The sequence below is a fragment of the Ambystoma mexicanum genome, chromosome 13, assembly GCF_040938575.1.
Source record: "Ambystoma mexicanum isolate Mex_15411 chromosome 13, UKY_AmexF1_1, whole genome shotgun sequence".
In the NCBI taxonomy this organism is placed as follows: Eukaryota; Metazoa; Chordata; class Amphibia; order Caudata; family Ambystomatidae; genus Ambystoma; species Ambystoma mexicanum.
Window position 1 is genome coordinate 483,191,685 of NC_090938.1, and position 26,980 is coordinate 483,218,664.

General features: G+C 49.9%; 1 protein-coding gene across 1 annotated transcript in view; it reads left to right on the top strand.

Annotated features, from left to right (window-relative positions):
* The first annotated feature begins 25 nt into the window (after positions 1 to 25).
* The window catches only part of CYB561 (cytochrome b561), a 216,908-nt gene continuing 189,953 nt past the window's right edge, over positions 26 to 26,980 (top strand). The window contains exon 1 of the mRNA XM_069634131.1: positions 26 to 136. Within this exon, the coding sequence (XP_069490232.1) occupies positions 78 to 136 (59 nt within the window). The 5' untranslated portion in view covers positions 26 to 77. The remainder of the gene's footprint in view (positions 137 to 26,980) is intronic.

Sequence of the window (26,980 nt, forward strand, 5' to 3'; positions counted from 1 at the left end):
GGCGTTGAAAACTACGTGTGGCAGAGCAGCCCACGTCATGATGTGGGGGCGGGGAATCGCTATGGTCCGTTTCTCGAATGGGAACTAGCCACTACCCTTTACGAAACGCTCCTGTCCGGTTTCCAGGCAGCATCAGGTGAGTGCATGCGATCCAGCTCTTGTAGTGAATTTTATATGTATTTCTTTTAGCATCCATCAACTTACACGTTCTCACCACTTTGTTGTTATATTATTAAGAGGGTCCCTTCTGCAACCTCTGGAAATGCACGTTGAAGCTGTAATTCCTTGTACTTATCACTTGTTGAAATTAAATATTGTAAGTACGTGATTCTCTAAACATCTGGTTTGGAAATTACACAGGGCAGCCTGTGGGTAGTATAGACACAGTAGCTGCTCCGAAGCTCATTTACGTTACAGTTCGGGCTTTGCAATGCTTGCAGGCGCAGCTGTGCAGCTACTACACAGACCCTGTACATATATAATTGTACCTGCGCAGGCCAATGCTCGCAGACGCAGTAACTGCTGTGCAGCTACTACACAGACCCTGCTCTGGTGCAAGTGACTACATATATAATACCTGCACAGGATAATGCCTGCAAAGGCAGTAACTGCTGTGCAGCTACTACACACACCCTGCTCTGGTGCAAGTGACTACATATATAATAAAACCTGCGCAGGCTAATGCTTGCAGACGCAGTAACTGCTGTGCAGCTACTATACAGACCGTGCTCTGGTGTACGTGACTACATATATAATACCTGCGCAGGCGATGGCTCGCAGACGCAGTAACTGCTGTGCAGCTGCTACACAGACCCGGCTCTGGTGTAAGTGACTACATATAATAATACCTGCGCAGGCTAATGCTCTCAGATGCAGTAACTGCTGTGCAGCTACTACACAGACCCTGCTCTGGTGTAAGCGACTACATATATAATAATACCTGTGCAGGCTAATGCTCGCAGATGCAGTAACTGCTTTGCAGCTGCTACACAGACCCTGGTCTGGTGTAAGTGACTATATATATAATACCTGCGCCGGCTAATGCTTGTATACGCAGTAACTGCTGTGCAGCTACTATACAGACCCTGCTCTGGTGTAAGTGACTATATATATACCTGCGCCTGCTAGTGCTTGCAAACGCAGTAACTGCTGTGCAGCTACTACACAGACCGTGCTCTGGTGTACGTGACTACATATATAATACCTGCGCAGGCTAAAGCACGCAGACGCAGTAACTGCTGTGCAGCTACTACATAGACCCTGCTCTGGTGCAAGTGACTACATATATAATAATACCTGCGCAGGCTGATGCTCGTAGACGCAGTAACTGCTGTGCAGCTACTACACAGACCCTGTTCTGGTGTAAGTGACTACATATATAATAATACCTGCACAGGCTAATGCTTGCAGACGCAGTAACCGCTGTGCAGCTTCTACACAGACCATTCTCGGGTGTACGTGACTACATATCCAATAATACCTGCACAGGCTAATGCTCGCAGAGGCAGTAACTGCTGTGCAGCTACTACCCAGACCCTGCTCTGGTGTACGTGGCTACATATATAATAATACCTGCGCAGGCTAATGCTCGCAGACGCAGTAACTGCTGTACAGCGGCTGCCCAGACCCTGCTCTGGTGCAAGTGACTACATATATAATAATACCTGCTCAGGCTAATGCTCGCAGACGCAGTAACTGCTGTGCAGCTACTACACAGACCATGCTCTGGTGTAAGTGACTAAATATATAATAATACCTGCACAGGCTAATGCTCGCAGACGCAGTAGCTGCTGTGCAGCTGCTACACAGACCCTGCTCTGGTGTAAATGACTATATAAATATATATATATATATATATATAATACCTGCGCCGGCTAATGCTTGCAGATGCAGTAACTGCTGTGCAGCTACCACACAGACCGTGCTCTGGTGTACGTGACTACATATATAATACCTGCGCAGGCTAATGCTCGCAGACGCAGTAACTGCTGTGCAGCTGCTACACAGACCCTGCTCTGGTGTAAGTGACTACATATATAATAATACCAGCGTAGGCTAATGCTCGCAGACGCAGTAACTGCTGTGCAGCTACTATACAGACCTTGCTGTGGTGTAAGTGAGTATATATATATAATACCTGTGCCGGCTAATGCTTGTATACACAGTAACTGCTGTGCAGCTACTATACAGACCCTGCTCTGGTGTAAGTGACTATATATATATATATATATATATACCTGCTCAGGCTAGTGCTTGCAGACGCAGTAACTGCTGTGCAGCTACTACACAGGCCGTTCTCTGGTGTACGTGACTACATATATAATACCTGCGCAGGCTAAAGCACGCAGACGCAGTAAATGCTGTGCAGCTACTACACAGACCCTGCTCTGGTGTAAGTGACTACATATATAATAATACCTGCGCCAGCTAATGATTGCAGACGCAGTAACTGCTGTGCAGCTGCTATACAGACCTTGCTCTGGTGTAAGTGACTATATATCTGCACCGGCTAATGCTCGTAGACGCAGTAACTGCTGTGTAGCTGCTACACAGACCCTGCTCTGGTGTAAGTGACTACATATATAATAATACCTGCGTAGGCTAATGCTCGCAGACGCAGTAACTTCTGTGCAGCTACTACACAGACCCTGCTCTGGTGTAAGTGACTACATATATAATAAAACCTGCGCAGGCTAATGCTCGCAGATGCAGTAACTGCTGTGCAGCTGCTACACAGACCCTGCACTGGTGTAAGTGACTATATATATAATACCTGCGCAGGCTAATGCTCGCAGACGCAGTAACTGCTGTGCAGCGGCTACACAGACCCTGCTCTGGTGCAAGTGACTACATATATAATAATACCTGCGCAGGCTAATGCTCACAGACGCAGTAACTGCTGTGCAGCTGCTACACAGACCCTGCTCTGGTGTTAATGACTATATATATATATATATATATATATATATATATATATATATATATATATATATATATATATATATATATATATATACCTGTGCCGGCTAATGCTTGCAGACGCAGTAACGGCTTTGCAGCTACTATACAGACCCTGCTCTGGTGTAAGTGACTATATATCTGCGCCGGCTAATGCTCGCAGACGCAGTAACTGCTGTGCAGCTACTACACAGACCGTGCTCTGGTGTACCTGACTACCTATATAATACCTGCGCAGACTATGGCTCTCAGGCGCTACACAGACCTTGCTCTGGTGTAAGTGACCACATATATAATAATACCTGCATAGGCTAATGCTCGCAGACGCAGTAACTGCTGTGCAGCTACTACACAGATCTTGGTCTGGTGTAAGTGACTACATATATAATCATACCTGCGCAGGATAATGCTCGCAGATGCAGTAACTGCTGTGCAGCTGCTACACAGACCCTGCTCTGGTGTTAATGACTATATATATATATATATATATATATATATATATATAAATACCTGTGCCGGCTAATGCTTGCAGACGCAGTAACTGCTTTGCAGCTACTATACAGACCCTGCTCTGGTGTAAGTGACTATATATCTGCGCCGGCTAATGCTCGCAGACGCAGTAACTGCTGTGCAGCTACTACACAGACCGTGCTCTGGTGTACCTGACTACCTATATAATACCTGCGCAGACTATGGCTCTCAGGCGCAGTAGCTGCTGTGCAGCTGCTACACAGACCTTGCTCTGGTGTAAGTGACCACATATATAATAATACCTGCATAGGCTAATGCTCGCAGACGCAGTAACTGCTGTGCAGCTACTACACAGATCTTGGTCTGGTGTAAGTGACTACATATATAATCATACCTGCGCAGGATAATGCTCGCAGATGCAGTAACTGCTGTGCAGCTGCTACACAGACCCTGCTCTGGTGTAACTGACTATATATATATATAATACCTGCACCGGCTAATGCTTGTATACGCAGTAACTGCTGTGCAGCTACTGTACAGACCCTGCTCTGGTGTAAGTGGCTATATATATATATATACCTGCACCGGCTAGTGCTCGCAGACGCAGTAACTGCTGTGCAGCTACTACACAGACCGTGCTCTGGTGTACGTGACTACATATAATACCTGCGCAGGCTAAGGCACGCAGACGCAGTAACTGCTGTGCAGCTACTACACAGACCCTGCTCGGGTGTAAGTGACTATATATATAATACCTGCACTGACTAATGCTTGCAGACGCAGTAACTGCTGTGTAGCTACTACACACACCCTGCTCTGGTGTAAGTGACTGTCACAAAGTGTTTGTGTAGGTGTGATGGAGTTCTTTCTGTGAATTGTTTGCCGATTCTTGTGGCGTAGTAGTTTGATTTTTTGTTTTGAGGACTGTTACTTTGTACAGTTTGAGTTGTCTTTGGTATTTTATTTAGTCTTGTCTGGTGTATTGTTCTCTCCATTTTGTTTCCATTTTGAGGTAGTTTTTTTGGCGTTTTTCAGTTCTTCTGTGAACCATTTTGCTGGCAGTTTTTTTTTTGGTGTTGCTTTGAATGTTTTAGCTGGTGCTAATTGGTCAAGGCAAGGTATAGGACGATTTTACCAAAAAAAAATGGTCACAATGACGAAAAGTTCTAAAAATGGTACCACCAAAGGTCCGAACACCAAAAGTTTGAACCTTTTGTGGTAGCATTGTAAAAAAGAAAACGGGGGCTGCGGGGGTGACCTCTGCATCACCCCGCTCACTATACTTCATGGTATAGTGAGCAGGGGTTGTGGGGGACACCGCCGCAGCCTTCCATTTAAAAAAAAGAAATTAAAAAAAACGGGGGCTGCGGGGGTGTCCCCCGCATCGCCCAGCTCACTATACTTTATGGTATAGTGAGCGGGGGCTGTGGGGGATACCCAGCAGCCTTCCGTTCCAAAAAAAAAAAGAAAAGAAAAGGACCCTGCGGCGCCGGTTCCCGATCACAGAAGTGAAAGGGAACTGGCCTTGCAGGAACCCAGCGTGAAGATGAACGTAAGTGAGGTTTGTTTATGTTGGGGGTGTGGGTGTGCTGAGGGTGTGGGTGGGGGTGTGTTATGGGTGTGTTGTGTGTGAGTATGTATGTGTGTTCGCATGAGAAAGGTGCAAACTTTTGGTAGTTCGCACCTTTCTCATGCAAACGTTTTGCCCGCGGTAGTTTCAGCCACGGGCAAATCACTTAGATTCATTGGTCAATGGCCTTGGTGATCCAATTGTTGAGTGTGTCTTCTGTTGCATCTATGTTTGTATGAGTGTGATCTCTTTCACCTAGGTTGTCGCAGTGGGTTGATAGCATGGTGGCCTCGTCCGCTAGTTTTGTTGCAAAGTTGGGGTTGTAAGAAGAGGGTCTGTAGATCAGTAGGAATACTATGTTGGATTGGTCGTTGTGTTTTATCTTGATTAGGAGGGATTCATAGTCTTCTGCGTTGTTTGTGATAATTCGAGATGCTCAGGCGTGCTTTTTGTGTATAATTGCGATTCCGCCTCCTCTTTGGTTTTCTCTCTTGGCGTGTATTAATTTATAATTGTCGTGTATTGCTTCGTTTGCGATTGCTTTATAGTTGTCTGATAGCCAGGTTTCTGTAAGGAAGAGCACATCTGTGCCTCCTTTGCTTAGGAGGTCATTGATTTCTGTTGAGTGTTTTGCCATGGATCTAACTTTGAGGAGGCTGAAGTGTAGTTTGCTGGATTTACCTTTTGTGTTGTTGGTTGTTCTGACCGGTGTGTTGTTGGTTGGGTTTCCGTTCCAGGTGGGTTTTTCGCAGTTGAGTCTTTTGGGTAGGGTAGTTCTTTGTTGGTCAGTCTCATTTGTCGAGTGGACCGATAAGGTTTATGGTGGGGTTGGTTCGTTTCCGGGTGGTAAATAGGGTAGCTACCTCTGAGTTGTTCCAGTCTTGGTGATATAGGGAGTGTACAGTGTGATGGTTTCCAATTTGTTCTTTGTTCTGGTTGGGGTATTGTCCATGGTGGAGACCGGGTTGGGATGGTTTATTAGTTGCCGTCCGTTGGGTCTGTATTTGTGAAGCTTTTTGGCTGTCGGTTTGTTGTTTCTGTGCTGTTTTTGTTTACCACGTTGTCATATGTGGACAGGTAGAGAGCATTGTAGTCTGTCTTTGCTCTGTTATTTGTATGTCTCCTTGGGCCATCTCAGATGTTTGTCGAGTTTTTTGGGGTTGTGGGATCATGCTGGTCCGTGCCTTCCCGAGTTGTTTGGGATTTCTTATTTCTGTTGTCTTTTCTGCCTTCTTTGTCTTTCTTGTGGCGAGGCATGATGCGTGGGTTGTTTTCGTTAGTGGGCGTCCTCTTTCGATTGGTGTTTTTCATGGTCTTTTGGGTTTAGTCTTTGCTGTTTGTGGTTTGTTGTTGCTGGTATTTAGTAGGTTGTGGGTAGTTGATACCTCGGTTGATGGGACTTTGTGGTTCCGTTTGTTTATTGCTTCTTTCTTTTTTGGATCCTTTTCTTTTTTTTTTATGCTGGAGGTACTTTTCGCTATGGTTGTTGATCATTGGATTTTGCGCAAAGCAAACATGAATACGGTGTGAAGGAGTGCATGTGAATACTGGCATGTATTGGTGCAGTCATGTTAGGGAGAATTCTTATTTCTGTGCTAATTCCCTTCAACCTTAGAGACCCCCAGCTCTTTTGCTGGACTGTAGGTCTTTTTAATTTTAACCATGGAGTGAGTGAGACCCTTTCCCCTCTGCCTCTTGTGTTTTGACCTTTGGATTATGTGTTTTCACTGTTTTGGGTGTCGGACAAACTCCATATGTATCTACTTTTTGTAAGGTGACACACAGCACCTTCAGTGCAGTGCCACTGAGAAATCCTTTAGATTTCTCATAAGGTTTAAAAGGTTCCATGTAATAATGTTGCCACAAAAATCTCGCCAGGCAAAAATATCGCCGAAAAATTGCCGTTTTTTGTGGCAACATTATTGTATGGAACATGCGGGGGGACACCCCCACAACCCCCAAACTTTTTTTTTGTTTTTGTTTTTTGCCCCTGTCCCCATACATATGGTCACCCAAATAATATCGCCACAACATTTTCGCGGCAATATTATTTACGGCGACCATATATATGGCGATATTATTACCTGATACCGTTTAAAATACCCTTTCTTGTGTGAACTAGTGTTCCCAAGAATAGTAAAGTTAAATTGACTTTACCTACCTTTATCTTTGTGGGTCCAGCACACACCATCTCATGTGGAGTGCTGGGGTTTATCTAGTAGCCCCGTATCCTACTTTCTCATGTAACATTTGTATGTTGCCCTCCCTACTTTTAAATGGCTAGCGGCAGTAGTTTAATTTTTCCTACCATTGTGCTTTTCTACCGCAGGCTGAACCCTCAGCTGCAGTATAGCACCCAGGGGTGACCATTTTATCAAAATGCCCCTGTCTTCTTTTTTTGCCATTTCCTGTTTGTGAGGTCTTTCTTGGGTTTGTGCATGAAACAGATTGGAGCCCTTTGATTGTCTTGCCTTTGGCGCACTTCAGCCCGCCTCTGGCTCCAGTGTGTCTGGAAGGACAGGATGTGGGGGAGGGTCCTGAAACTCCCCTGTCCTTTGTCTCGAGGAATGCCTGAAAGCAACCAGTCGTGAATGGCTGGCTGGCTGGCTGTCCTTCCAGGACAGCCACCCTGATGTGTGATTGACAGCCTAGGCTGTGCATGAATGGGAGAAACCTGCTTAAAAGGCAAGGGTTTTGGCACTAGAAGCAGAGTCAACCACTGGGAGAAACACCTGACGAAGAAACCGTGAACGAAGCTTGCTGCATCCTGCTGGACCTTTGAATTGCCTGGTGAAGCCCTGCTGCTGTGCTGAAACTCCCTTTTCAGACAGAGAAGCTCCGGAATGGACGACTTCTCCCCTTGGGTTAGTGGGACCAACTAACCGTGAGACGAACTCCACCGAACCATCTTCCCTGTCTGGCTGCACTTCTTCATTGCTGCAAGAACTGAGTGCCAGGGGTCGAGTAATCCGTAGTCGCGTGAAAAGTCTGAAATCTGGCTACAAGCTCCAGGAGTCTCCTAAGGACCCTCCAGAAGCAGGACGACCAGAGCTAGAGTCCCCTCACCAGACCCAAGGAGTGAAGGAAGCCCAAACGGTACCAGAGATCCGCAACAGTGCTGTTTACTAAGCGCTGAAACCGCAAAGTGCCGCTGAACTGAAAAGAGCCTGTAGCTGCCAACGACCTCCGAAGTACCGCCGCAGGAGCCCTACAGATGTCCTCCCTCTTGTCCCCACGACTGTGGCTCAGGAACACGGGGTCTGCATCGCTGTAGCAGGACAGAGGCCAGCTGGACCACTCTTCTTCAAACCGGTGGTACTGTTTAGACTTGGGGTACTTACCTCACTGTCTTGTAACCTTGCTGTTCTCAGTTGGGAATTGCAGTGGCTTACTTTTAGAGTTGATTTCAACTCTGTTTTCACAGCTTGTGACCTTACAAGTGATTTTCTTAACAAACTCTCTAACTTTGTGCACGACTTTTAATTCTAAGAAGTGCCTCAGTTCCATGGACTGTTTCAAATTCACTTTGGCTGTCCTGGCTCCCTGCAGACTCTTCTAGCCCACTGACTTTGATATGGTTTGTCCCTCATAGGTGGTAACTTGTTTTACACTGTTACTGCTGGGAAAGGCTTGTCTAGATTTCATTGGAAGATTTAGTTGTCCTCACATATACTGAGAACATATTTAACCTTTTTCCTTCCTTAATATAAATGCCATTACTGTCCTTGTGATTGAAGTCACCCCAGGGTGTAGCAATTGTCTACGAAGCATATCCAAAGATTATCCACTAACTTGCTCTGATTCTGAAAAGTAATTTTAAAGTTTATTTACATTGTTAAATGAATTGCCTTTCTAAAGAATGTGTATTCAAAAATTGATGTTAATTAAATAAATACATATTTATAAATGAATCCTTGAGTGTAGTGTTACTTGACTACTTGTATTTACAGATTTCATTTGTACAGCTCTACAGCTCACAGTTATCCCTCTTGAGATAGGCCTGGCCGCTCAGTCACACTGCCAACCTGTGTAGTTTAGCCCTGTACCAAAAGGTGGGTTTACCTAATACCACGCAGATAAGTGTTGTCTAGTCTCACACAGTGGGACTACACCAATTCTTACCTAACAAGTCAGCATGGAAATGTGTTGCTTGTGAGGGTGCTGGTTTGCTGCTTTTGACTGGGATGGCAAAGGATTTTCACCCAGGGGGTGCATGCTATGTTTAGGCCTCTTTCTTCCACTTTGGCCCAACATAGTCTCAGGCTTTACCCATGCCACATTGGGAATTGTGAGGGTGATGGGTGCCTGCTTTTAACTGGGATGGCAAATGATTCTCATGGGTACATGCTATGTTTAGGGGCCTCTTGTTTCCACTTTGGCCCAACATAATCTCAAGCTTTACCCTTGCCACAGTGGGGGATCATTCAGCATAAGTGCAATTTAGCAAAAGCGGAATGACAATCTGTATTGGTCCGCATATCATCCTACAAACTCTGATGTTCTGAAGTAATCAGTAAGTCATCCCCAAAACATCAAGAACAAACATGTTTCATGGCAATGCTCTTGAAGTAATCAGCAGGTCATCCCAGAATCATCCCCACATCATCAGGGACAAACGTGCAATCTCTTGAAATGATCAGCAGGTCATCCTAAAAGCATCAGGAACAAAGAGTTTTCTAAAATGGGGATGATGTTAGCATATTCATTAAGTCATCCTAACCTCATCCCCAAATCATCACCCACCATTCTGAAATATTTGCTGATGACTTTAACAGCGTGATGACATCTGATGATGTGGGAATGACTTCTAGTGTAGTTCGATGATCATTAGATGACCCCAGGTTGGTCTCTAAAGTCATCCTTTTAGACCAGTGAGGTCTAATGTCAGAACACGGGCAGGCTCCACTCTCATGTCCGCAGTTAGAATGACCTAACATATGCTGCCTGTACCATGTTAGAGTCCATGCTTAAAATGACCCCGTCCTATGGCTGAGATGCCCCTCAAACCTGTTTTTTAAAGATTTTGTTCCCTTGTGTTGTAGGATTTTTAAACCGGTTTCTTTAAGCAGAAGACCTACTCACAGCACCGCTTGTAAAGGAGTAATTCATGTGTTGCAGTGAAGGCACGACACGCCTTATTCTAAAGTGGCACCATTACCTGTCCTAGGGTGACGCCCCATCACAGCCAGTTCAGCCACCACCGCAGGGGGCAATATGTGACACCGCGCATTTCTCACGTGGAACACGCCTGGGCCAATACATCGAATGCTGCCCCATGCCAGTTGTTACTATCTCGCCCAACCGTCTTTCATTCTTGACACCCTTATACAATCTAGATTCTAGAAGAAGGGAAAAATCAATGCTACAAGCACCAGGAGGCTGGGTAAAAAGCTGGTTTGACACCCGACACGGGCAAAGCGCGATATATCAGTCGGTGGCATCAAATTGTGACACATTCAGGAGTAAGTAAGAGGCTTTTACGAACTATGATTCAAATTAAAGTTGCGCACATTTATTCCCAAAAAATCTTCCTTTGCTCGCCAAACATGAATACATTAATGGTGGTAGGAGGATATACAGTTTCCTTTCTAGTTAATTGTGGTTCTCTGTTTTCATGGCACTTCAGCGAGTAAGACACTTTGTGATATCAACCTAAAACAAGAAGTGGCTTACCAATTGATTCGGGATTCCCCCCAGTTTAGGCACTTTCTCCCACTTTCCAGGTGTCCCAAATCTGCAATTACTGTTGTGCCCCCATTCTAGGCGATTTCTCCCACTATACAGTTGCCCCAAATCTAGGTGTCGTTGCATTTACTGTCACACCCCTATTCTAGGCACTTTCTCCCATATCCAGGTGTCCCAAATCTAGGCGTTGTTACATTTGCTGTTGTGCCCCCATTCTAGGCGCTTTCTCTCACATCCAGGTGCTGTGCTCCCCTACACGACCTTGACTAGCAATCCCGATATGACAGGAATGCATCAGCAACCAAGGCCACCTCTCCGCCCCCACAACTGTGATCCAGCTACACCACCCTCATCAAGAGCATCATTCCCGCACACAGCGGACCACATACACCCCAACCCACAAACAAAAAGAACCCTCTGGCAAGCCAGAAATCACCCTGTCGCGGCCCAGAACCTCCATACTAGCACCTTAATTTACGAACCCCATCTACACGCCACTACACCGCTCTATCTCCAACCCCAGCACCGGAATCCTCCTTCACCCTGGCCCTTTACACCCTTCCTCCTCCCACCACACCCCCTCCAACTCTCAGGCCAGAGGAGCTATCTGACTCACCAGTAATCGCCCCTCCCCTGCTCCCATACACCTCTGCACACCCTCCACACACATCCTCCATCTCCCCCACGGTCAACCGTTGAGAATGACACGTACCCCACCACTTCTACACACTGTGCAACAACCGACTTTCAAGCCATAGGAGCACTCTGGCGCTCCAAACAACACAAACTAAAAAGCCACTACTGCAAAATCTGCACCACCTCCCAGATTATTCCCCCCTCGATCTCATGCCTCCCTGCCTTAGCCCAAGCCCAAAGGACCCCCACACTTCACTCATTACCAAACACTCATACGTGGGGAGCTCTGTGTCACACCACTAACCCCATCCCTCCACCAATACGAACACCCACACCCCCTTCCACCTATGACACTCCCCTAAACTCCCTCTCACGAAACAGAGGGATCCCCTAAGGGGCCACAGGCCTCTCTCACCTCCCCCCACTCCTAACTTCACCCAGCCAGGCCCCCCTGCCTCACCGGCTATGCCCAAGCCCCCCACACACACATGCCCCTCCTGCCTTCCCTCAGCATCCACTCACCCTCCTTCCCTAGACCTCCCGTTTCCCTTCCCTCAGCATGGCACGCATTGCTCGTCCAGAACCATCCCTTCAGCCCTTTTCCCCTCTAATGCCCCTACCTCTCTGTTACGAATCAACTTCCGGGGCACCACTGGTCCAGGGATGAATATCGGATTCTAAACCATTGATCGACCCCACACCTCTAGTACACCAGAAGGGATTCGAACAGATTGGAACAAAAGTCAATTATAAACCTAGGTAGGGAGGTCTGGAGTTTGGAGGAAGGGCAGACCCCTGCGCTGTCACTGGGTTGAATGACTGATTAGTTTTTATCTGCGGCCTGACACATGGTTTGCTTGGGAAATGAAACTCTGAAGTTCCCAGCGGTAATTGTATACGGGTGGGTAGGCAAACCTTGTTAGTAGTGGCGCTGGAATATGGTAACAACCATGGTTGCGATTGCTAGTAGAAGTACGTCAAGGACACCTTGTTCATGTTCAAACCTTGAATTTTTATTTGTGGATTATAGTAACCATAGGCCTGGCACAAATGTGCTAGGTGCATGTGACAAAAGCCAACATGTGTTTCGACCAAAGTCTTTGTCAAAGCAGAGAATGAGTGGTTGGTGGTCCTTCTTAAGGATGTCGGCGGCCCAGGGGTATTAGCAATACCAGTTCCTGAATAGAATTGGCTGAGTAGCACCATTCGACAGTGGCTAGGTGGTCTAGGCCTTCTCTTCCGGCCACACTTCACCTCTTCTGCTACTTCTCTACCTACTCTCCCTTCCTTTGAATTCATGTTCAAAATCTTTAATCCTCCTCATGCTATCTCTTTCCTAATCATCTACCGCCCCCCTGGCCCAGTCGGCTCCTTCTATGAGGATATTGACCATCTCCTCAGCCTCATTTCCCCCAGCCCCACTCCACTACTTGTACTTGGTGACTTTAATCTCCATCTCTCTTCTAACCCTCCCTCCTCTCCACTCTTCTCCATCCTTGACTCTTAGCTCCTCTCTCCCCTCCCCTGCCCTCCTACTCACCAATCTGGCTCTACTATTGACCTCACCTTTACCTCCTCTTTCACCGCCTCTCCTATTTCCTCCCTTCCCAACTACCTATCTGATCACTCTTTACTTTCATTTTTTCTCCCCCCCCTTCCCCATCTCCTCCTCCCCCTCCATCCTCCACCTGCTTCTTCCGGCGTGACCTATGCAGCTTTAACCCCTCTCTATTCCTTGCATCCCTCTCCTCTTCCCTTCCCCTCTCTCCCACTTCTCCTCTCTATCTGCCTCTGGTGCCTCCTCCTTCTTAACTTCCTCTCTTTCTTCTACTCTCGATCTTCTTTACCCCCTCTCCTCATTTTGCCCTTCTCGCGGACCTGCTCAACCTTGTCTTTCATCTCACCTCTCATGTATGCGCCGCCTCCTTAGGCACCTTGAACCTCAATGGCTCAAACACCCTACCACCTCCAACCAATCTACATACTTCTCCTATCATACCCTCTATGACTCCTGCCTCAACTCCGCTAAACGAACCTACTTCTCTGACCTTCTCCAGTCTCAATCCTCCCACTCTCGCTGCATCTTTCAAACTTTATCCTGACTTCTCTCTCTAGCTACCCCTGATCCTTCCATCGCCTCTCCTCTCTCCGCTACTGACCTTGCCTCCTTCTTTTCTAACAAAGTCCTCAATCTCCGCCAATCTATCCTCTCCTCCCCGTCCTACTCTCCTCCTCCTCCTCCCCATCCTCTTCTATGTCCTCTTTCTCTCCTGTTACTCATTCTGAAGATACCCTCCTTCTAACCAATACTCATCCTACTGCTTCTCCCGCTGACCCCATTCCAACCCCCCTCATCCCTAAAATCTACCCCCTCCTTGTACCTTATCTCACCTCCTTCTTCAACATCTGCCTCTTGACTTCCACTTTTCCTACTCCTTTTAAGCACACGACTATCATCCCTATTCTCAAAAAACCTTCTGCTATTCCCCATCTTGCTTCCAATTATCGCCCAATCTCTCTCACACCCTTCCTCTCCAAACTTCTCGAACCCATTGTCTATTCTCAACTCTCTTCCTACATCTCTAACCACTCCCTCCTTTCCCCCTACCCAATCCGGCTTCCGCCCTGTACACTCCACTGAATCTACCCTCATCTCTGTTCTTATAGATTTTTTTTTTTTTTTTTGAAAATCGATTTTATTAGGTTTCCTTTGTGCATTACATGATTACATTATTACATTGCATTTATTAATGTAAGTTAACATATAGAAAAAACCAAACGCAACACACCCCTTACCCCTCCCTCCTTTTCCCTCCCCCCACCCCCCTTCAGTTCGAGCGTTCATAGCATAGGTAGTTACTTGCGCAACGGGCTCTCTTAGTGATAGAGGCGTCAGTGCATTGTGCGTGTGGCACGTCAAAGTCATGCTGATCAAACGGGTTCGGTTCACAACCGGGTCCTTGGGCCATGGTCCCGTGTCCTTGGGGAGGAGGGGGATCCCTCAGCTCAACCACCAGGTCCTAGACCACTCGGCCGTATTTGTCAAAAAAGGGGAGCCAGATTTCCTCGATGTTGGACTTGGACTCATCAAGCAGGTGTGTGAGGAACTCCATGTCGTAGATGGCTCTTACTTTGGTCACCCAGGTTTTTTCCCCTGGCATTTTCGGGTGTTTCCATTTCTGTGCCAGGCAGCATCTAGCTGCTACCAGCATCACCTGGAGCATGTGGTCTTGAGTGCTATCCCGTTCCTCCCCGTTGCTAATCCCGAAAAGGAGGAGCCAGGGACAGGAAGCCCGTTCGATCCCATCCACCCCTTTAATCCAGGCCCGCACCTTGTCCCAGTATTTCTGGACCACTGGGCATCCCCACCACATGTGGATATAGTCACCTCTTTCTGTCTTGCATTTCCAACAGTGTGGGTCATATCCTGGCCGCATTTTAGCTATCCTTTGCGGGGGGTAGTGCCATCTGTGTAGTATCTTGAGGGCCTGATGGCGATATTGGAGGGAGGATGTGGACCGATTAGCCCGTCTACACATCTCTGTCCATCTCTCATCATCGATTTCCTCGCCTAGGTCCCTACCCCATTGCGTGCGTGCCGGTGGTGGGTCTCGGGGGATAGAGAATTGAAAGAGCTTGTATAGGCGAGAGATTATCCCCTTGGAACCCTTTGCGGTCAAAAGGAGCTTTTCAAAATCTGTGAGTTCCCTCCTGAGGGTATCGCCCCAAGATGGCTCGGTGAGGACACCCTTGAGCTGAAGATAACGAAACAGGGAAAGCGTACCTATTCCCAGGGCTTCCTCGAGGTCCTTCAGGGGGAGGAAGGAGCCCCCCACCCACAATTGGCTGGTCCTACTAAGGCCCGCCTCGAACCACGTCTGGTAAGCTGCTGGTTCCGCTATTTTGGCCAGGAAAGGGGGGGCCCATATACAGCTCAAGGGGGAGGGCCATGTCGTGAGCCATCTGTAGTAACCTCCCTCTTTCCATAGAGACCACAATACTTTCAGGATCGGGTGGTTCAAGACGGTTCTGGGGATCGTACTCCTTGGGACCCAGAGCCATTCCTCTAGTGTGACGGGCGCCAGGGGCCTATTATCCATGGCTACCCACTGTTTTTTCGTTCCCGGTGTGAAGTGATCAACCAGGATCCTCAACTGGGATGCCCTATAGTACGTCTCGAGGTCGGGGTAGCCCATCCCCCCATCCTCCTTGGTCCTAGTCAATACCTCATACGAAATCCTGTGTTTTTTGCCCTGCCAGAGGAATCTAAGGAGGATTCGTTTTGTTTCATCAAAAAAGGCCTTAGGGACCTGCACCGGGAGCATTTGGAAGAGAAACAGGAATTTTGGGAGAATCACCATTTTTATGAGATTAAGGTGTGCCATCCATGAGAGACCCGTTCCCGCCCACCTTTCTATATCTCTCCTGATTGCTGACGAGAGGGGGGGGAAGTTGGCCCCATACAGGTCTTCAAGGTTACGTGTGATTTGGACTCCCAAGTAACGGAACCCCTCATCGTTCCGCTTGAAGGGGAGGCCCTCCACAAAGGCCACCTCTGTGTCCGGCAGGTTCCCACCCATAAATGCCACCGATTTGTCCAGGTTGACTTTGTACCCCGATAGTTCTCCATACCTTGTGAGGCCCTGCAGTAGCCGAGGGATTGTACGGGACGGTCTGGTAACGTAGAGCAGGGCGTCGTCCGCAAAGAGGCAGATTTTGCAGTGCATATCCCCCATCTGCACACCACTGATGGCCATGTCATTGCGGATCGAGATTGCCCACGGTTCCATCACCAATGCGTAGATTAACGGGGACAGGGGGCATCCCTGCCTCGTACCACGTTCAAGGGGGAATTCTCTAGATTCAATCCCATTTGCCACTACTCTGGCCGAAGGGGAGGAGTAGAGCGCGGATATCCATCCCAACCACCTTGGCCCCATCCCCACCGACATGAGAACCTCCCTCATGAAAGCCCAACTGACCCTGTCAAAGGCCTTCTCCGCGTCGAGAGCCAGTAGGAGTGTGCCTTCGTTTCTGGCCTCGGTTGTGGCTAGTATATGAAGTGTTTTCCTTAGATTATCAGAACCCTGTCTATTAAGGACGAATCCCGCCTGGTCTGGATGTATCAGGCGTGGGAGGGAATTTTCCAGTCTGGAGGCCAGGATCCTAGCAAAAATCTTGGCGTCTACGTTGAGAAGTGAGATGGGTCTGTAGGACCCACAGACCGCCCGGTCCTTACCAGGTTTGGGTATGACAGTGATGAGGGCCTGTAAGAAAGTCGGTGGGATTGTGTCGTTGCCCCTAATTTGATTAAACAATTTAGTCAGGGGCTTCACTAGGGTGGATTGGGTCTGCTTATAGAAATCCGCTGTGTAGCCGTCAAGGCCTGGAGCCTTTCCGGCCTTCAGTCTCTTAATGGCTCCCTCCACCTCCTCCTCTAGGATTTCCCCCTCGAGGGCCTCTAAGTCTTGGTCGGTCAGTTTGGGGAGGGGATGTTCTGCCAGGTAGGAGGCAATATCCTCCTGTGATTCACCCACTTGCCTGGAATAGAGTTTACTGTAGTAATCAGCAAAACATTCCGTCACTTCCTGCCGATTCCCATGAATTCTGCCTTCCTCGTCAGCTAGCTGGGTAATCCCTCTCTCCGCTCTACACCCCCTCGACCTCTGTGCCAGTAGAGTGCCTACCCTGTCGCCCTGTTCATAGTATCTCTGTCTGGTATATCGCATCCTCTTAACCACCTCACCTATGAGAACCGTGTGGAGCTCCTGTCTTTTGCCCTGCATCTCGTCCAATAGTGCCCTCCGGTCCACCCCCGGGACGCCCAGTCTGGCCCGCAGGATCTGTAACTCCGCTCGGAGTCTGCTCTCGATCAGGCCCCTTTCCCTTTTACGCCTCGAGCCCTCCGCTATGAGGAGACCTCTGAAGGTGGCTTTCCCCGCTTCCCATACCGTGGACATGTCCGTCTCCCCAGTGTCGTTTATCTCGAAGTAGGCCAGCATTTCTTGTTTCATGAAATCACGGAATACTGGATCCCTAAGGAGCGTGTCGTTACACCGCCATCGAGCCGATCTCGGGGCGATGGGCAGGGACCAGTTAGCTACAAGTAGTTTGTGGTCCGACCACGTTATGGTCTCGACCTTTGGCTGGGTTACCGCCCCATCCCCCTCCTCTGAGGCCAGCAGAAGGTCGATTCTGGTGTAGGTGCAGTGTGGGGGAGAAAAGAATGTGTAACCACCCTGGGCCGGGTACGCCTTGCGCCAAACGTCTACCCAGTAGTGATCCCTCAGGAGGTTTTGCAAAGCCAGGTTGTCCTTAGTGATCCCCTTGGGTGTCCCACCTCTAGCGGACCACCAATCCAGTTGGGGGTCGGCTATGAGATTAAAATCCCCACCGAGAATCATGGCCCCCTCAGCCCATTCATCCATGACGCCAAAGATCCGTGTGAGGAACTCTACTTGACCCGAGTTGGGTGCGTATACAGTGGCAAAAGTGACTCGTTGCCCCTCGCAAAGCCCCTTAACGCCTAGGAATCGACCCCCAAATCCTCTCTTGGTTTCCACCCCCGTGAGTTGGAGGGCCCTTCCCAGGAGAATGCCCACCCCCTCCTTCCTGGAGGTCGGATGTGAAGCCCAGTAATTGCTGCCGATATCTTTCCCCTTGATTCTGGACTCTCTCCCACGCTTGTAATGTGTTTCCTGCAGGAATAGGACTGTCAGGTGTTGTTTACGGAACATATTACCCGTGAGGGACCTTTTATTTTGAGAGTTTAGACCCTTGACATTCAACGTGCCCACCTTCCCTTCAATCATTGTCATCATTCCGGGCGTGCATTTTGAACCCCTCGTGGTGATTGAATTTTAGAGCCCATTGCCAAGCGTATTCCTGTGGTTTGAACTGAATTTCCCCCTGAACCCCTCTAACTGCCCCGTTGTCCCTCCTACCCCCTTCCCCCTTATTCCAAACCCCCCTCCCTGTGCCCTCCCTCCCCCCGCCTCTCCCTTGAAACATAAGGCGTCCGTCCACTTTCCCCAACATATGTTGGGGTTGGTCAACGAACCACCAAGGACTCTAACCCCAGCCCCGGGGTTTTCGTGTGTTTGGAGAGTCCCAGATCGCAAACTTGATTCAGGTCGGCCCCTTCAGGCCTTCGGTAGACATGGCCGAGATAGAATTCTGGGACCCGGAGCCTCCCCCCCGGCCACCAACCCATAACCCGAACCTCAGACATGGGGCAACACAAATAAACAGTTAACTTTTTAACCAAAACGCTCTGCCGTCCCATAGTCCAGCGGGCTAAACACAGCGCCGCCGCGGCGTCCATTCAAGGCAGTTCGTGGGGCCAGGGCCTCCATCGCCCGCACCCCGAATCATCTCTCACCTCGTGATTTTCTCCACCTCCAATCGAACGCTATTATCATGAATTTGGGTGGTCTTCCAGGTTCGTCGACGGGTGTCTGGTTTTCCGAAACTTTCAGGCCCCCTTGACCTTAGATTTCCCGCTGTGATTTCCTAGTCTGTCGGGGCCCCTGGGGGGGTCCCGTGGTCCTCCCTCCTGGGCGCGCGAGTGGCCCACCTGGTCGCTCACCAGATCCTCCGCGGCTCTCCGTATGTCTTCCTCCGACACCAGGTGGTGTTTCTCACCTAGCCACTCAAACTCCAGGTAGAAGGGGTGCCCCCACCGATATCAAACCCCTTTTCCCTGCAACCATCTTGTAAGTGTGCCACATTTCCTCCTCATTGACAGGGTTAGGGCCGATAGATCTTGAAAGATGGTTACCTTCGAGTCGCCGTACTGTATGATGCCAAGATGTCTCGCCTTCTCCAGGATTCTGACCTTATCCCTGTAGTAGTGCAGCCGAACCAGGACCGAGCGTGGGCCTCTGCCTCCCCCCCCTGCTCGGTGCACCCTGTCGAAGTTGATCGTCCCCACGCCCTCTGGTCCCAGGGCGATCCTCACGATGTCGTGCACTTTGCCTTCGAGACCTTGTGTGGACTCGCCCTCGGATTCCACCAGGCCAAAGATTCGAAGATTGTTCCTCCTCTCCCTGTTCTCCCTGTTCTCCATGTCATCAACCTTAAGCCGAAGCTCTTCTTCACGCCTTTCCATATCTCGGAGTCTCATGTCCATTTGGGTTTCGAGGAGTGTTACTGAGAGTTGATTATTTTCGACACCCTCCACGCGGTCTTCTAGGGTGGTGACTTTGGTGGTGAGGTCGGCCAGTTTGGCCCCCATGTCTGTCCTCATCCCTCGTATCTCCTCCAGAATCGTTTGGATGTTGTTCTGGATAGCCCCCAGGTCTGGGGGTGGGGGAGTGGGGCTACCGGTGGCCATGGCACTTTCTTCGGCAACAAACTGGTATTTCTGCAGATTTTCTTTCCAGTGCATGGAGGGTTCGTGCCGGCCACTTATCAGTCAACTGGGGGGTCCCAAAGGTCTTACAACGCTGTTGGTGTGTTCCACGCAGTCCTTGGTGTCCTTGGTGCCCTTATTCCGGCCCCGTCGTTGCTCCACGGGTGAGTGGGTGGCCCTCAACAGATCGAGCTCTGAGGCCGTGGAGGGGGCTGGTGGACTTGGGCCTCCCTGTGACCGGGTGTGTCTCGTTAGGCGTGGGGCCCCTGAGCACCGCGGGCCGTCTCGGCGAGTGTTGTGATGGTGGGGGGGCGTGCTCCCGCGTCGGCCCCCTTGCAGTACCGTAGCTCCCAAGACCAGCGGATGGTCCTCTCCAGGTCGGGCCGGGCTTCGGGTATCAGAAGCGCCGGGCGCGGAGCGCCTGGGCGCAGAGGGCCGCCCCGGCGTGTGCTCCGTGGGCGGGCGGACGACTTTCCTCGGGTCGGGGCCCTGGGTCAAGCGGTGGAAGATGTCCAGGGGAGGAAGCGCCGTGGGCCCTCCTTCTCGGGCCTATTCGTGGGCGGCGCGGCTCGCGCTGCTTCCTGCGTTGCTCCGCGCCAGGTCGTGGGGGAGGGGCGGCTGATGCCACCTCGGTCCGTGTAACTCCGCACAGGAGCGTCGGATCGGGACCAGAGTTGGGTCCAGGTGGGGGCTACAGGCTCCAACGTCTTTTGGTGGGGGTCGCGTAGCGCATGGGACCCTCGTTCCGCCGGTAAATCGCAGTTCACCCGGGGCTGGGTGCGGAGCTCGACGTTCAGGCGTCCATCCTGCCCGCGCCCCCTGGTGGCCTTCCCTCATCTCTGTTCTTAACTCTCTCCTTTCTGCTTGCTACTCTAAGCACTCCTCCATCCTTATTCTCCTTGATCTCTCTGCTGCTTTTGACACTGTTGACCATCTTCTCCTCAACTCCCTCTCCTCATTTGGCCTCAAAGACAATATCCTCAACTGGCTCTCTTCGTATCTCTCTAACCGCACCTTCTCTGTTTCCTGGGGTGGCTCCACCTCTCCCACATATCCTCTCAACCATGGAGTGCCCCAAGGTTCTGTCCTTGGCCCCTTTTTTTTCTCGCTCTATGCTTCCTTCTTAGTTCCTATCATCTGCTCTTTTGGTATCTTGCACCATTTCTACGCTGATGATACCCAGCTTTTCCTCTCCTTCTCCTCCTTCACGCCTGACATTCACAATAAACTCTCTTCTTGCCTTTCTGCTATTAAATCCTGGATGTCCTCTCACTTCCTTACTCTTAATGCTGATAAAACTGAACTCCTTTTCTTCCCTGCCAATACTCTTCCTCCTCCCTCCCCTCCCCCTTTCATTCACTTTCCCCCCTCCCAGCTCTCCTTCTCTCCCCATGCCCGTAACCTTGGTCTTCATATTGACCCTCACCTCTCTCTATCCCACCACATTTCTCTCACTGCCAAGTCTTGTCGCTTTCACCTTTACAACATTCGTAAAATTCGACCCCTCGTAACCTTTCACGCCACTAAACTCTTAATTACCTCCCTCATCTTCTCCAGACTTTTCTACTGTTCCTCCCTTTTCTTTGGAATCCCCTCCTCTCACCTCTCCCCACTAAAATCTGTCTACCACTCTTGCCATCCGCTCCCTCTGCCTTCTCTCACCTCTTGACTCCATCTCCTCTTCTCTCACCTCTCTACGTTGGCTCTCTTTTCACTCCCAGCTCAAATTCAAGTTCCTCTGTCTTGTCTTCAAATCCCTGTATGGTCTTGCCCCCCCCTACCTTTTCTCCCTTCTTACTTTCTATACCCCTTCTCGTTCTCTCCGCTCTGAAAATCTTTTCCTACTCTCTCCTCCTCCACCACCCTGTGCCCCCTCCCACTTCCGCTCTTTCCAAATCCTTGCTCCCTTCTACTGGAACCGCCTCCCCCTCCACATCTGCTCTTCTACCTCCTACCCTTCCTTTCGCTCTTCTCTAAAATCTTATCTTTTCCATTCCCCTCCCTAACACCTGTCGTTTCCTCTCCTACCTTTCCCACCGCCTCATGCCTTACCTCTTACTCCTGTACTTCCTTACCCTCTCCAACCTCTCTTCTCCCTTCTACCCCACCTCCGGCTCTTATCTAGTCTTATTCTTTCCTCTCTTCCTCCTCACACCTTCTAGCCTTCCCTCTTACTTCCCTTCTACCTCCACTAACTCCTCCCTTTCCTCTCTTCTTCCCCACACCTTCTCGCCTTCCCTCTTTCTTCCGCTTCTACCTCCTCCCTTTCCCTCTCACACCTCTGTCCCTCTCCACTCCCTCATCACGTCAGCAATATTGTAAATTGTTCCTTATACTGTTTTCGAGTTGTGATTCAATTGCCATTTTATGCTTGTATTTTTTCTTGTTCCCATGTAAAGCACTTTGGATTAAAGGGCTATATAAATTCAATAAAATACAAATACAAATTCTACTAACAATCGCAACCATGATCGTTACCATATTCCAGCGCCACTACCAACAAGGTTTGCCTACCCACCAGTATTCAATTATAAACCTCCCTGTCCAATTTTGGTAACGTGGACGGAACGGCAGGCTCAGCAAGGTCGTGGTTCATTGGTTAGTTGCAACACAGCGAAAATACAATTATTACCCAATGATAAAAGGGACTGTCCAGTCAAGGTTGTATAAAAATATCTACTTTTATTGTTACTACAACAGACAGTTCTAGCACACTACAATTACAACCCACATTGTAAAGTAACACAGAGGACAGACAGTTTCACAAAGTAAAGGGATGCACTCTGGATACTGACAGGAGGGTAGTTGGTAAAGCAATCAGTCTTACTGTTCAAGGTTATTTGGTTTCAACACCAAAGGGTCATAACTGTGTCTAGGGGACTTCAGAGAAGGACCAGGGGGGCAGAACCACAATGTACCTGGTGCTGAAGAAGTTCTTGGTGCTCGACAGAGTCGAGGCCGTTCCAGGGCGCTTCACAGCCCGTGAGACAGAGTTAGTGGCGGGAGACAGCTGTAGGTACCAGGTGGCAGGCAGTTCGTCAAGCGAGGCTGGAAGGACGTCTGCAGGCTGTCCGGCATGGCAGCTCTGGGCCAAGAATCGTTGTCTCTTGTGCTGGTTGGCGGATCTAGAATGCTGGTGGAGGCGTCCTGAACGGCTGTGGCGACTGTGGCGTGACAACAGTCAGCGGTGCAGCCGGATGCGGTTCGAGGACTAGACTGTCTCGAAATTGTCCTTAAAAAGATGAACGCTGGATGATGCATGTGTGGCACTCCTCTTAGCTTCTTTGCAGGGCTCGTGTCCTTTCAAGGCCGAAGGCCCAAAGCTCAGGAGGTTGTTCGCAGGCAACGGCCTTGTCCTTTTGTCCACAGAATCTCCGGCATTTTCCACCTAGGAAGTTTGCTGTCAGAACCTAGCAGGGATCGCTGTGTGCTGGCTGGGTACCGGTTCCGGAGCTGCTGGATGGATCCTCTAAGTCCGGTATCGCCCTCTGTTCCCTGGAAGATGTTTTGGGGAGGGAACTTGCTTCCCTCTTGGTACTCCTGGCCTTCCTTCACTGGCAGAATATGTAAGGTAGACTGTACCTTCAGCTCTGCTCCAAATGAGTCCTTCTTCTTAATCCTTGCAAGGTCCTCAGATGATCTGCTCAGTGAGGGGTTCAGTCCTCTTTTAAAGCCAAATGGGCCCCAGCGATTGATGTAGGCTACGCCCACCTTAATAAACCAATCCTGGGTCCCCACCAACAATCTTCAGTGATGCTTCAGGTCAGAACCTGGGCGCTTGGCAACAGATAGCGGAAGGGTGACAACATATACTTCTAAGTACCACCCATCTTCCTGTCTGCTGTACATCAAAGTGTCTCCCTGATTAACCAAGCCCTATGCAGCGCTTGATCACAACATGGGCCTGCTTTGAAGTAGGGGCTGCAGGCAGACTTTGGTCTCCTACAGTTCACATACTTCCCTGCTCTGAAAGGGGTGGTTCCAGACAGGACATTACAAAGAGGTGTCTGGCATTTGGTCTCCATTGTCACTCCCTGCACCCATGCTTTCCCTGAGGCCTGCTAATTAACATTCTTCGGTATTCGCGGCCACCAGCAAGGTTTCACACTGGAGATGCAAATCCATGGGGCCTTGAAATCGTAATCAGGCTTCCCATGGCCAAAGGCTTTTGATTTACCCACGGCTGTCGGGTGTCAGCTACACATGACAAGGGAAGGCGGTGCTGGTAAGCTATGTCCTCCCAGAGTACATGACTTTTTTTCTGCTGTGCTGCGAGCGTGGAAATTCTTTTTAAAACAAACAAAAAAAGCCCCGGCGAGCGCACTTTGCCTGTGCGGATTGTCGAATTCCTCACACTGTCTCACACACCTCTTGCACTCAAACGCACATAACTCTGGAACAGACTCTTCTTGCCTCACCCTGCCTGCATCGGTCCACCCCCCTACTGTCCCCAACCCAGCTGTCAGCACCTTCCCGCTAGCCACTCCCAATGCTCCCTCTTTGAACATGACCTCCTGCCTACTACTTCTACACCTCTACCTCCCTCCAGGCTCATACAGCTAGCAGAACACACATACCACACCGGCGCCACTCACCGCCCATCTCCTTAACCCCGATCCACTCCCTTCAAACTCATGCAAACCGGCCACTGCATGCTCACTCTTCCCACTCGCCACCCCCTCAAACAGTATCCAGGACCCACACCACCACCCTTAGCCTGGTTCAGTCACCCCGACTGTTCTGGCCCTACCGCCCACACTGCCCCCCGCCACTGACACCTTCCCACCGGCCACTCAGTCCAGCTGAGTCCATGCGACCACAAGCTTCAGGGGAACCACCAAACCTGCCTCCTATTCAATGCCTGCTCCGTGGCCAAAAATAGACACAGCCTCTTTGACCTCCTATCCTCTGACAATCTCGATCTCATCTTAATCACGGAAGCATGGTTTGCAGACGATTTCAGACCATTCGCACACAATGCCTTCCCACCTGACTACTCGCTCATCTCCCACAACAGGCCTTCCAGAGGTGGCGGAATAGCCATCCTCCACAAACCTCGCATCTCCATCTCACTCACCGAAACCCAGCCAAGCACAGCTAACTGTGAATCTGTTCTAATTAGACTCTCACAGTTGCTCACTCTCTCACACAGCTTCCTACTCAGCTACAGGGCACCTGGATATGACAGGCATTTTGCCAACAGTCTCTGCGACTCACTAGCTACCACTCTGGTCAACCACCCAACACTTGCTCTACTCTGGGATTTCAATATCTGGTTTGATGTGCCCAACAACCCTATGATCCAACCCCTAGTTGACAGTCTAGAGGCACTCAACCTCTCCCTGCATACCACAGGTCCCACCCACACTGGAGGCCACACCCCTAATGCAATCTTCAGCTCCTCCAACCTCGTCTCTGTGTCGAGCCCCAAAACCCTCAACTGGACAGACCACTCAGCCATACCTTTTTCTGTGCACACACCACACCCTCCAGAAAAGGCCTGCCCTGTCCTCCCACACAACCACTAATGCTGGAACAAGTTCAAGGTACTACCAGACCTGGCTGAAGCCCTGCTTCACACACTGGCGGAACTCCCGATCTCAGATAGACCACTACTTATCGAATCCTTTGACTCCTTGCTTATCAAGTCACCCCCACCCGCCCTTCTGGCACTTGCAAAGCACCTACCCCCAAATGGGTCATGCCCCACCTGAAGACTTTCAAAACCCATAATCGCTCCACGTGCAAATGGCGAGTGGCCAAAACCCCTCTTAGCAAGTCTGTGTTCGCCCACAATCACCGTAACTACTTATCTGAGATCCAAAAGGCCAAAATAGCATACTACAACAAAGGAATCCTGAACTGCCACAGAAGCAGCAAAGAGCTCCACAAGATCATCTTGGAATTAGTGAAGCTATCCTGCACCATTGCCCCGACCACTCCAACGCAATCGCTCTGCAACTCTCTCTCCCAACACTTACATAACACAGCACTAGACAGGACGCCCACCCTTAATGCCAAACTTGCCATCCTAACCACCTGCCCAACGCTCCCTCCTCAAGATTCCACTACCCCCGCCCCATAGCACCATCTTCCAACTCTTTCAACCCCATCTCAATCGAGGAATTCCTCAAACTACTGTCCAGCAGCTTGCCTTTCACCTCTCATTTTCAACCTCCACATGTCGCCTCTCCCGGGAATCCTCCACTCACACAACCTCACCTGCTACAACTACGCCAACAACACCCAAATTATCCTGAGAATCCCCAAAACAAGCTCCATCCCACGACCCGACCTAGCAGCCTGCCTCAGAGACATAGACCAATAGATGACAAGAAACCACCTCCTCCTGATCCCAGGGAAAATGGAGATCATGGTGTGCATCAACACAGCTCTACTCCCGCATCATCTCCCACGGCCCCCCTCCATCACCTTCCCCCCTACCTTGAACACAGTCACAAACCTTGGCTGTACAATGGATTCGGAACTAACCCTGTCCCAGCCGATCAATAATGTATCTAAAACTTGTCACTACCACCTCAGGCTTCTGAGACGCACCTTCCCTTACCTCACCTACCCCAATAGACTGGCTGCTATGATGTCCATTGTCATGTCCAGACTGGACTATGCGAACGCCATCTACCAAGGTCGGCCCGGCATACCTACAAGAGAAGATTATGCTCTACCTCCCAAAACGCACCGTAAAGTCAAGCATGGCCCTCCTGCTAGTGATTCCGGCCTCCAATTAAGCCGGGCTTGGAGGGTCGGCCTACTCTACCTTGGAGCCTACACTGTGGAATTCAATTCCTCCCCACATTCGACACAACCAGGACTACATGGCCACCCGTAAAGCATTGAAAACGTGACTTTTCCCTAATGCATGAAAGGGGCAGCCTAAGGCCACCAAACCCCACCACTAATAGCTGGAATTCAGCTAGAACGGCATTATCCTGAATGTAGGAACAGGCCACAGACGCCGGCTAATATAAGGCTCCAACTGAAACAGGAATTATCGGGGCACGAAAGCTGACTGGAGACCAGCAGGCTCAGGGCGGGGCAGCTGCGGGCTCTTGGCACCCTGGTTCGACTATAATGGTCTAGCACCCCCCTTGTGCTAACAAGTTGGCCAGGGTACCCCCCTTTATCAATTTCAGCCTAGCTGCACACATACCTACACTACTCCTTGAACACCTCAACAGTCTGTTAAAACGCAGCTATACCCCACAAAAAATCAGCCTAGCTGCACACATAATCTCCTACAAAGGCCCCACGGCAGCCAGGATGCAGACTCGAAGACCAACTACCTT